The sequence below is a fragment of the Mustelus asterias genome, chromosome 5 (genome assembly GCF_964213995.1).
Source record: "Mustelus asterias chromosome 5, sMusAst1.hap1.1, whole genome shotgun sequence".
NCBI lineage: Eukaryota > Metazoa > Chordata > Chondrichthyes > Carcharhiniformes > Triakidae > Mustelus > Mustelus asterias.
Window position 1 is genome coordinate 146,798,711 of NC_135805.1, and position 12,784 is coordinate 146,811,494.

Genomic DNA, 12,784 nt, shown 5'->3' on the forward strand with positions numbered 1-12,784 from the left:
CAAGTTGTTTTTATTCTCCCAATTTTACACGTATTTGCGTATTTTGCAAATCAATTGAAACATGCCCTCTTTCGTTCTTGATCCGTTCACAAGTGAGAACATTTTTTCTTACCTAAGTACTCCATCCAAACCACGTTTTGATTCCGTTTATAAATTGTCCCTAGACCAGTCGGTGAATATAGGCATGAATCTGAGATAGACACTGATTGCTGAACTTAATTTGCACTTTGATTCCCTAATCAGGAGTAAATAATTTGTGCTACCAATTTATATGTGTAAGCAAGATAGTGCAATTATCAATAATAATCATCGGCCAGTGCAAGATCTATGATGATGAAAATCGTCTGTCTCTCGTAGGCACTAATGGTAAATCTGAACCAGTAGGTCGAGTATAACAATTAGGTACAATGCGGGAATCTATAATAGGTTGATATACCTTGTGTCATTGCCTAGTCGAGATATTAATGATAGGCTAATAGAAGGTGCAGTAGAACGCTAAACCTAAATACTAGGCCTAATCCAGAGGGTTTGTGACTGTTGTTCGCAGGACAGCACCTGAACAAGTACATAGCCCTGGACGAGTAGGATAGCATTGCACTGATCATCGTCTAATTAGAGCAATGAGGTAATATAGATACTAATCAAACATGTCGCCTGTACAGATTCACACTTGCAATGTTCACTTAAATGTATAGCTATATTCCTGGACCTTTAAACTACAATAGAAGTACTCGTCCACTAAGCATTTAATTATCCCATGAACTAAGTCTCGTTTGCGCCCGCAAAATATGCTGTTGGTAGCACCAGGAGAATCAATCATTTAATATGTCACCTCCAAAAGCGCCTGACTGCTTGGCTTTGTGGTCAGCTAATCAAGGGCTTCCACCTGGGTCTCAACTAAGCTCAAACACGGGGGACATTGCGGTTGGAATAAAAAATATTGAACTTTTTTTCCGTGAACCCCACTTTGCAGCTGTTTAGATCCGATAAGACTGTTTTACCTAAGATGACAACTCCCTTTTCCACTATACCAAATAATCCACAATCGCATCCGGTGGAAGTTTCCTTTGCTTGGCAAATGCAGTCTCACAAATGTCACTGCGCAGGCGTATCGCGCATGGGCTGCGAGTTTCAGCGCGTTGAGTGATTCCGGGAATTCTCCAGCCGCTGTCTCCTCATTTCATCGCAAATGTTTTTTCGGGGATTTTTCTGTGAGCCTCATGAGCGGCTTTTGTTAGGAGGCGAACTTCCAAACGTCGCCGAATTGATTTCGGAATAGATTTGTTCTATGGCGACCCGACATTGCGGCCGTCACCAACCTAAATGGAAGCTGCATAGAAACAAAGAGAAAATAATCTGTATGGTTCCGCGTTTTATTTTATATTTGACAGTTGCTGTCAAACAGCTGAAATTTAAATATGTGTATATATATGTATGTATGTATAGATGACGCAGTAGAATGGCGATGGATTAAAGAGCAACATGACGCAGTAGAATGGCAATGGATTAAAGAGTAGCATGTGGGACCAATTGAAAATATCTGTCAAAAAGCCAGCAGATTTGCCGTAGACAGAATGGCCTCCTCTCGTGGTTACTGATTCTCTGATTTTGCAGGAAATCGGAACAGGCATCAGGCGATTGGAAAGGCGTTTCGTCCGAAGAGAAACTTAATTTCAGTCCAGTGTCATTGCAATGAACATGAACAATTTTTGCCTACTTCTAATAATGTGTAAGTGAATGAAAAATATATTTTTCCACTTAATGATAATACTTAGAGAAATTCAAGACTGACAATAATCAGTGTTGTAACGTCCTTGACTCTAGATGCTGCTAAACTAATTTGATAATATTAACGTTGCATATTCAGTAAAATATGTCTTGTAATGGGGACAGCGCCGCAATCGGAATCGGAATCTAACTGACGCAGAGGAACAGGAACACAATTCTGTGTTCAAGTCACAGCTGTGATAATTTAAACTGGTCAATTGATAAATCTAGAAATAGAGTATACTTAACATCGGTAGACCTCACCACGAAACTGCCAGATGTACTTGTAATCACACTGATATATATATATGGTATATATGAATGATGTGTCAAATATGATACGATGCTCTTTCATTCACACTTATCTAGGCAGATGAGAAAGAAAGTTTATTAGTCACAAGTAAGGCTTACAGTAACACTGCAATAAAGTTACTGTGAAATTCCTCAAGCCGCCACATTCCGGCGCCGGTTCTCCTTGTTATTAAAAGGTAATGGGCTGTCGTGCGACTGTTTATACACATTTAGAAAAAAAACGTTGCTGCCCTTTGAGCCCACGCTACATTCTGGGAACTACCCGCCCAGTAGTTGTATTAAGTTTGATCATAACTTTATCAAAATATATTTCACGTTGATTGCCATTTTCTCTTTCAATTCTGGATTGTATATGCTAAATGCCCCTTTCTATGCTATTCAATACGTTTGTATCGTTCGTGTCAGATTTTTTTAAATTCAGTTCGGACCGTCGCCCACCTACTTTTTGTATCCCTGAGATCACGGTGTTGAAGCTTCTGCGAATCTGTTAAACTTCTGTCCAAGATAAATTACAATTTCATCTAATTCATGTATTCCCCTCTCTTAGACATCGTAATAACATTGTATCTGCTGCCAGTTTTCGTCCGGGGACTCCATGTTTTCGAGGAGGTTAGAGTAAAAATAAGAGGGGCTGGTCGGCAGTGTGAGAGGGAGGATAAGCAGGTGAAGGGGAAGGGGAGCTCTCAGACCGAAAGGTGGAGGTGTGTTGATTTAACGCAAGGATTACAGTGAACAAAATGGATGAGCTTAGAGCGTGGATCGCTGCTTGGAAGTGTGATGTGGTGGCCATTACAGAGACTTGGTTATCTCAGGGTCAGGACTGAGTACTTCAAGTGCCGGGTTTCAGATGTTTCACGAGGGACAGGGAAGGAGGCAAAAGAAGTGGGGGAGTGGCACTATTGAATAGGGATAGTGTCACAGCTGTAGAAAAGATAGATGCCACGGAAGGATTGACCCCGGAATCTCTGTGGGTGGAGGTTAGGAACAGGAAGGGGTCGGTAACTTTACTGAGTGTTTTCTATATGCCACCCAACAGCAGCAGAGATGTGGAGGAGCAGATTGGGAAGCAGATTCTGGAGAAATGTGATAATAACAGAGTGGTCGTGATGGGAGATTTTAATTTCCCAAATATCGATTGGAATATCCATAGGGTAAGGGGTTTAGATGGAAAGGAGTTTGTTAAGTGTGTTCAGGAGAGCTTCCTGACACAGTATGTAGATACGCCTACAAGAGCAGAGGCTGTGCTTGATTTGATAAGAGGGAATGGACCTGGCCAGCTGTCAGACCTATCAGTGGGAGAGCATTTTGGGGATAGTGATCATAACTCTATCTCCTTTACACTAGCATTGGAGAGAGATAGGATCAGCCAAGCTAGGAAAGTCTTTATCTGGAGTAAGGGCAACTTTGATGCTATTAGGCAGGAAATTAGAGGCATAAATTGGAAGGAGGTTTTCTCAGGGAAATGTACGGAAGAAATGTGGCAAATGTTCAAGGAAAATTTGTCTGGAGCTTTGCACGGCAATGTTCCAGTGCGACAGGGGCGTTATGGTAGGTTACAGGAACCGTGGTGCACGAAAGCTGTAACGGATTTAGTCAGGAAGAAAAGAAAAGCCTACAAAAGGTTCAGGGAGCTAGGTAATGGTAGAAATCTAGAAGAGTATACGACTAGTAGGAAGGAACTAAAGAGGGAAATTAGAGAGCCAGGAGCGGAGATGAGAAGGCCTTGGCAGACAGGATAATGGAAAACCCCAAGGCATTCTACAAGTATGTGAAGAGCAAGAGGATAACATGTGAAGGAGTACGACCTATCAAATGTGACAGTGGGAAAGTCTGCATTGAACCTGTTGAAATAGCAGAGGTACTCAATGAATACTTTTCTTCAGTATTCACAGTGGAAAAAGATCTTGGTAGTTGCAGTGCAGACTTGCAGTGGACTGAGAAGATTGAGCATGTGGGCATTAGGAAAGAGGATGTGTTGGAGCTGTTGAAAAGCATCAAGTTAGATAAATCGCCGGGACTGGATGGGATGTACCCCAGGTTACCGTGGGAGGTGAGGGAAGAGATTGCTGATCCGCTGGCGATGATCTTTGCGTCGTCATTGGAGACGGGAGAGGTTCCGGAGGTTTGGAGGATGGCGGATGTGGTTCTGATGTTCAAGAAAGGGAGAAGAGATAGCCCAGGAAATTATAGACCACTGAGTCTAACCTCAGTGGTAGGTAAGTTGATGGAGAAGATCCTGAGAGGCAGGATTTATGAACATTTGGAAAGGAATAGTATGATCAGAAGTAGCCAGCACGGCTTTGCCCGAGGCAGATCATGCCTTACGAGTCTGATTGAGTTTTTTGAAGATGTGACCAGACACTTAGACGGGGGAAGAGCGGTAGATGTAGTTTATTTGGATTTCAGTAAGGCGTTTGATAAGGTGCCCCATGCAAGGCTTCTGGAGAAAGTGAAGGGGCATGGGATACAATGGGACGTTGCCTTGTGGATTCAGAACTGGCTTGCCCACAGAAGGCAAAGAGTGGTTGGAGATGGGTCTTTTTCAGAGTGGAGATCTGTCACCAGTGGGGTGCCCCAGGGATCTGTTCTGGGACCCTTGCTCTTTGTGATTTTTATGAATGACCTGAATGAGGAAGTAGAAGGATGGGTTGGCAAGTTTGCTGATGAGACAAAGGTTGGATGTGTTGTGGATAGTGTAGAGTGATGTCAGCAGTTGCAACGAGACATAGATAAGATGCAAGACTGGGCAGAGAAGTGGCAGATGGACTCCAACCCAGATAAGGGTGTGGTGGTTCATTTTGGCAGGTCAAATAGGATGGAAAAATATAATATTAAGGGTAAGATGCTTGACAGTGTGGAAGAACAGAGGGATCTTGGGGCCCGGGTTCATAGGACTCTCAAAGCGGCGTCGCAGGGAAAGGCTGTGGTTAAGAAGGCATATGGATTACTGGCCTTCATCAATAGAGGAATTGAGTTTAGAAATCGGGAGAAATGCTGCAGCTGTATAGGACCCTGGTCAGACCCCACCTGGAGTACTGTGCCCAGTTCTGGTCGCCTCATTACAGAAAGGATGTGGAAACCGTGGAACGGGTGCAAAGGAGATTTACGAGGATGTTGCCGGGATTAAGTGGTATGCCTTATGAAGATAGATTGAGAGAGCTCGGTCTATTCACCTTGGAGAGGCGAAGGATGAGAGGTGACCTGATAGAGGTGTATAAGACGTTGAGACGTATTGATAGATTGGATTCTCAGAGTCTTTTACCCAGGGCTGAAATGGTTGTCACGAGAGGCCACAGGTTTAGGGTGCTGGGGAATAGGTATAGAGGAGATGTTAGGGGTAAGTTTTTCACTCAGAGGGTGGTGGGTGCATGGAATCGGCTGCCCGTAGTGGTGGTGGAAGCGGATTTGATTGAGTCTTTTAAGAGACTTTTGGATAGGTTCATGAAGGTTAGTAAGATAGAGGGTTATAGATGAGCCTAGAAGGTAAGGAAATTGTTCGGCGCAACTTGTGGGCCGAAGGGCCTGTTTGTGCTGTAGCATTTCTATGTGCTAAAAGTCTGTTGTGATTTTCCAAATATCTGCTGAAATCCAGTTGTAAACTTCATGTACATTGACATCAGTCCTACTCCCGTTCATTTTTTAAAAAATCGAGCAATTTATTCAGAAATTGTTTGCCTTTGACACGGTTCCTTGACCTTATTTATTAGAGAGCGTCACGGTATCACAGAGATGACGGCGGCAGCGAGCACAGTGGTTATCACTCTTGCTTTAGAGCGCCAGGTACCTTGGTTTGATTTCCGTCGTGGGTCACTGTCTGTGTGGATTTTGCACGTTCTCTCCGTGCCTACGTGGGTTTCCCCCGGGTGCTCCGCTTTCCTCCCACATTCTGAACAACATGCTAGTTAAGTGCATTGACCCGAACGGGCACCGGCCTGTGGCGACTAGGGGAATTTCACAGAAACTTCATTGCAGTTTTAATGTAAGCCTTACTTGTGACTAATAAATCGACTTTAAGCCTTTTTGTCCAATTGGCTGCTTCTTTTTCCTTCAGATTATTCCTTAAAACATCTCCCCCCACCACTGAGTTTAAACTAGAAGACCTGTGATTGACAGTTTTATTATACCTCTATTGATGGCCAATCATGCCATTGTCCAAAATCCTGACTCCAGTTTTGATTCTAAAGAGGAATTGAACATTATGGCTAACATAAATTCAGTTTATAACGGAATTCCCCAAAGCGATAGAAGGGTGCAACTGTTGCAGATCATGCGACTTATCCAATTCCATCTTTCTGAATGTTTCAGCAGCTCATTTATGGCATTGTGCATAGTGCATTGTCAATGTGAGACTCACAGCTGTGACTTTGCATTCTCTTTTACAGTAGCAAGTTCTCGTCTCCAGAGCATAAAAGGTATGATCAAATTATAATATTAGTTTGCAATATTCAGTTAATATTAATGAATGTAATCCGCTAGTGGTGCTATTGTGGGGGAGGTTGGGGCGCGGGCGGGGGGGGGGGGGGGGGAGGGGGAAGGTGATTTTGGTGTTTGTGCATGTGCATATTTCAGATTTATGGCGGGGTTGGGACACTGGCGAAAACTTTGCTGGGAACTATTGAAATTCACATTTACTCGCATCTAAGTAGGAAAATGGTACATATCCTCCAGCTATATTTCCCGCAAGAACATTTCCACTTGACCTTGAATATGTAAGAGGAGAGAGAATTGCAGAATCATGAGCCAAATAATCATCATTACCGATAACATCCCGCTGCTAGTGCGTAGGCAAACGGTAGAAACAATGAAACAATAACAATTTACAAAACAAATGTAAAGTTGTCGCTCTTGTTATAGAAATGCGAATCCAAATTGAAATTTCTTTGAAGAATACCAATTCGATCAATGGGTTTAAGCCAAAGTGTCAAAGCATTGCATTTGAGATGAACATCATGGGAAAAAAAGGGGGGTGGGGTGGAACTGTGGGGCAATTTGCATGTATCTCGATTAGAAATCCTGAGGCCCAGGTTAATTATCTAGTGACAGGGGACTGAAGCAAATCAAGAAGGCAGCTCAACACCACCGTCTCACGGGGAGCTAGGGATGGGCAATAAATGTTGGCCAGCCAGCGACGTCCATGCCTCACCAATAAATACTAAAATAAATCCTCCAGCTATATTTCCTCCTGCGGGAAATATAGCTGGAGGATATGTATCATTTTGCTACTTAGATGCGAGTAAAGGTGAATTTCAATAGTTCCCAGCAAAGTTTTCGCCAGCGTCCCAACTCCACCATAAATCTGAAATATGCACATCCACAAACACCAAAATCACTTCCCCCCCCGCCCCCCAACCTCCCCCACAATAGCACCACCAGCGGATTCCCACTGAATTTCAGTTCAAGCAGTAAAGTGGGAATTCAACATTCCGCATGACGTCTCTTATGTAATAACATCCCTAATAGCTGCTGTTACAAAAAAATCTGGTTCACAAATGTTATTTAGTGAAGAAAATTCTGCCGTCCGACACTCTCTGGCCCAACTGAATCCAGATCTCACGGAATTTGGCTGACTCATATTGATACTGCGAAAGGCTCAGAATGCAATGAATTTTAAGGACAGTTAAGGGTGGGCAACAAATGTTGGCCTAACTATATGTGTTGTCCAAATCTAATGAACAGAAAAAAGGACACAAACACGTCTCCGTCGGATGGCATAGCTAAAAATGGTTATTAAATGACTTAATTAGCAGTGATATTTGGCGAAGTAGCGATATTTCCTGACTGTTTTCTCTACTGCCAGTACACCGGTCCGAGCAGCAAGCGGCTGGCGTCGTAGTGGGATTAATGGCTCTTTTGTAAGGATTTGTTTTTGGATTTCCGGATGCAAGCCTAATCAAAATTGATATATGTATCTCCAGAATAACCGAATTCCAGCTATTGCTAATCCCACAGCAGGCAGGTCTAAGGTGGCATAGATGCGCATTCCTCCTCGCCGTATCAGAAGTGCCTTCCGGCTCCTTCTAAACCGCCAGGCAATAATGCAACCCCACTTATACATGGTCGTTTTTATCAAACAATTTTAAAACTCATGGAGTGGGACAGCAGGTCATACATGAAACACCACTTCCAGATCGATTCCAAAATGGCAAGCGACATCCCATGCGCATCATAAAAGCCAGTTAGTAGGTTGAAAATTGATGTCAAAGGCCCGGTCGTTGGTGGCAAGGCGACGAACTTCGAAATTTCCTGCATGTTGGCTATTCCCGCTACCCCGGGATTGTATCCCTTTAAAACCCTCCCCTCAATAGAACCCTTTGATTGTTCGATGTTCTATTGAGAGCTTCAATTCTAAAAAACGAGTGGAGGTGTACATCTACATTTGCTGCAGTGGTTAGTGTGAAAAAATATCTCCTGTTATTCGAAGCAACAATGATTGTTATTGTCTTTTTGCAGCACATCGCCCCAAAGTAATAATGATGATTCCCAGAGATGGAGCCGTAAAAGAAGGGGAAAACTTCGAAATGCAATGTTTGCATGGAGGCAAATACAAATATGCTTATTGGTATAAAGATGGCAAAGGAAGTCGACTTACCCGTAAAGCCTTTTCAGGAATTGCAAACTCTGAAACTGGAGGGTCTTACCTGTGTGAAGTATTGTTGTGGAAACGCACCGTGATAAGTGATCCTCTAACCGTGGTCACTGTCGGTATGAAAACGTCACGAGTTGTTATACATTCCAATTGTTAGATAAGAATCGTTGTGTTAACATTTGGTCCTGAAAGGCGAATGTAGTATTGAATCCAGGTAATAGTCCGATACAGTGGCCAACTTCTGTACAACTGGTCACTGTACATAAATATAGTGAGGCCTTCAACCTAATTCCTAACAGATTTATCCAGAGTTGAAAAAACAACACAACAAACCGCGTTTGCAGTAATTTCTTACATATGCGTTGACTTTAACAGTGTACCATGAAATGACAAACATACTCGCTAATCGACAGCGAGCTCCGGAACTTCAGATGTTTTCACATAAGCTGAAAACAAGATCAACCCAAAAGACTTAGAAGTTTTCTGTTTTTCAGTTCGTTTATTTTATTTCAAGACAAACCTTCAAATCGTTTTCCCTACGTGGATTTGACATACATTTGTCAGAAATATTGAGGGTTTCATATTAACTTGCATCATTTTAGACCACTGTGTCTTTTGACCGTCTAATTTGTAACATCAAAGTACAGCATTAGAAGGATTTCTAATGTTATGCAGCATCCTGTTTGACATATGGTTTATTTGCCATCCAAAAAAGTACTTTTTTTGTTTCAATGATGCCGCATCATAGCTAGAAATTGATTTCTTTATTTACTGACCCAGCATAGTAGCTAAAATCTAACTGTCACCCAGAGGCAGGATCATGGTTGGTTATACTATGACTTAAATGTAAGCAGCGCAGTAAGCTTGAAATCAACTGCTGATCCATTATCGGAGACTTGTCTTTGCTTGAGGCAAAATTATACCACACAGAGATGACGTTACTTTTTAGTGCTAGGCTTCAGATCAAATCACTTTCCCGTTATATATTCCGCTTGATGTGTTTCCGCATTTACTTCATTGCTGAAAGAAATGAACGCCTAATTTATTACTGCCTCCCCATTGCGGCGGTAAGAGTATAATATGCGTAACATATGCACTCCAGCCCCGTACAACGATGCTGATCAATTGGAAGAGAACGTGCGGTTTTGTGGAACAGTAAAAAGGGGTTTCATATCGTGTGCACAAAAGTTGCATCATTGAAACATCAGTAAATGATCAGATGGAATAAATACAAAAGTGTTATTAACCGATAATGTCAGCCAAAGAAAAAAAAAACACGAAGCTGTTTTGGGGCTGTTCCCGAGGCAGCATTCTAATTTAATTGGAAGTGAAATGCTAAAACTCCTTACGAGACCAAATGGATTTCTAGTGCAGTCCCGGAGAAATTACCAGTGGTGTGAATTCCGGAAAGTCATGTGTTTCCATGACCGGCACTAGGAGCTAAGAATATCCAGTTAGCTTATGTTCATTGGGCTAAAGAGCAGAATTCGGAAAACTGAATATTTCCTATTCTGGAAAAAATATTTTTATTTGGTTTTACTTCATCCATCTAGATATTGATATCTTGATACCAAAACGTTTATTGGGAAAAGATTGCGTTTGGTCTTGGTTTGCAGAAAAGCTGAAGGACCATATACCTCACTCTGCCACTGCCGCACAGTGCTACAGACGCGGGTTCGATTCCGGAATTGAATGAGTATCTGTGTGGAATTTGCCCGTTCTCAACGTCTCTGTGTGGGTTTTCTCCTATCGTCCAAAGATGTGCAGATTAGAAGGATTGGGCATGTCCTATTGCCCCTGCAATCAGGTGGATAATTCATGGTAAAATACACAGGTTGACACGTATATGGCAAAGGGCAGATCCTGGCTTGGATTGTTCTTCGAAGATTCAGTGCAGACACGATGGGCTGAATTGCCTCTTTTCTGTACTGTGGGGATTGTATGCTTCTCTGGTTCATGTCAGCTCAACCAAATAAAAGGTAATTTTCTGAATCAACAAATGCTGATAGAACTCTTCAGAAGATAGCTTGGTGTTAACTAATGAAATGACGCTGTTGCCCTGGTTGTTTCAGTGTAAATTCAGTTTATAATTGTTAAATATTTGAGAAGTGGCATTTGCAATATTCCAATTTGTATTTACGTCTGATTTTCCCGCATCTCTTGCAGCTTATGATACAACTATAACTCTGGAAATAAAACCGCAACACGTGCTGATAGGGGACAGTATTGTCCTGGAATGTCTGAATCCTTCTTTGGAAAGGACAGATTATTCTTTAGAATGGTATCAAAATGATACATTCTTACGACGCACATATGACAATCAGATTAGCATAGAAAAGGCAAAGCATTCAGATGGAGGATCTTATCACTGTGAATTCAAAACAACATATAGAACGTGTATCTCCAAGGATATATACATCACCGTAACAGGTTAGTCAATTGTATCCCTTCTGATTTGTTCTGATATCTATTATAGCAAGCGATCGACGTAATGAAAAAAGTTACTTTTAAATCGTTTTCGAAAAGGTTTACAGACATTTGTAATCATAAGTGAAAACGTCCCCTTGGGATCCCATTGGCAAGTGCCTGGAAGAGTCATGCCCAGTGCACCTTCACTGAACAGAATAGACATTGGAGTGACATAGTAAGAGAAGTGTACTTCCACGTTATCCGTAGAACAATCAATGACGCTGGAGACCCAGTCGCTTTGGTTGATCTTCTGAAAACTCTGCTCAAAAGCATTCAGCATCAACTATACTCAGACAATTCGGCATGTATTGAATTGAAAACAATTTGGAGTGTTTGTGTTGCAGCAACATTAATCCACACTTTGACCAGAATGAAAACTAGTACCACAAGAAAGCTGGGCGAGTAGATTTCAGTAAGAAGTCTCGCAACACCAGGTTAAAGTCCAACATGTTTATTTGGTAGCAAGTACCATAAGCTTTCGGAGCGCTGCTCCTTCGTCAGATGGAGTGGAAATGTGCTCTCATTTGTGCAGAGACACAAAATCAAGTTACAGAATACTGATTAGAGTGCGAATCCCTACAGCCAGCCAGGTCTGAAAGGTACAGACAATGTGGGTGGAGGGAGCATTAAACAGAGTTTAAAGAGATGTGTACTGTCTCCAGACAGAACAGCTAATGAGATTCGGCAAGTCCAGGAGGAAGCTGTGGGGGTTACTGGTAATGTGACATAAATCCAACATCCCGGTTTAGGCCGTCCTCATGTGTGCGGAACTTGGCTATCAAACAACCACGCAACCTCAAACAGACCATTGTCCGCAGCAAACTACCCAGCCTTCAGGAGAACAGTGACCACGACACCACACAACCCTGCCACAGCAACCTCTGCAAGACGTGCCGGATCATCGACATGGATGCCATCATCTCACGTGAGAACACCATCTACCAGGTACACGATACCTCCTCTTGCAACTCGGCCAACATTGTCTACCTGATACGCTGCAGGAAAGGATGTCCCGAGGCATGGTACATTTGGGGAAACCATGCAGACGCTATGACAACGGATGAATGAACACCGCTCGACAATCACCAGGCAAGGCTGTTCTCTTCCTTTGGGGGAGCACTTCAGCAGTCACGGGCATTCAGCCTTGGATCTTCAGGTACACGTTCTCCAAGGCAGCCTTCCCAACACACGACAGCACAGAGTCGCTGAGCAGAAACTGATAGCCAAGTTCCGCACACATGAGGACGGCCTAAACCGGAATGTTGGATTTATGTCACATTACCAGTAACCCCCACAGCTTCCTCCTAGACTTGCAGAATCTCACTAGCTGTTCTGTCTGGAGACAATACACATCTCTTTAACCTGTGTTTAATGCTCCCTCCACCCACATTGTCTGTACCTTTAAGACCTGGCTGATTGTAGGGATTTGCATTCTAATCAGTATTCTGTAACTTGATTTTGTGTCTCTGCGCACTGTTTGAGAGCACATTTCCAATCCATCTGACGAAGGAGCAGCGCTCCGAAAGCTTATGGTACTTGCTACCAAATAAACCCGTTGGACTTTAACCTGGTGTTGTGAGACTTCTTACTGTGTTCTCCCCAGTCCAACGCCGGCATCTCCACATCACGAGTAGATTTCGTCAGGACATT

The 12,784-nt window shown here is 42.8% G+C and overlaps 1 protein-coding gene across 3 annotated transcripts in view; it reads left to right on the forward strand.

Moving 5' to 3' along the window:
• Positions 1-1,027: 1,027 nt before the first annotated feature.
• LOC144493874 (Fc receptor-like protein 2) overlaps positions 1,028-12,784 on the forward strand; it is a 33,393-nt gene continuing 21,636 nt past the window's right edge. The window contains exons 1-6 of one of the 3 annotated variants that reach the window (XM_078213453.1): positions 1,028-1,358; positions 1,615-1,729; positions 6,462-6,491; positions 8,530-8,781; positions 10,425-10,644; positions 10,832-11,095. In XM_078213453.1, the coding sequence (XP_078069579.1) occupies positions 10,512-10,644; positions 10,832-11,095 (397 nt within the window). In that variant the 5' untranslated portion in view covers positions 1,028-1,358; positions 1,615-1,729; positions 6,462-6,491; positions 8,530-8,781; positions 10,425-10,511. Of the gene's footprint in view, positions 1,359-1,492; positions 1,730-6,461; positions 6,492-8,529; positions 8,782-10,424; positions 10,645-10,831; positions 11,096-12,784 lie in introns of those variants that run through there. The other 2 variants (XM_078213451.1, XM_078213452.1) reach the window with 2 other exon arrangements.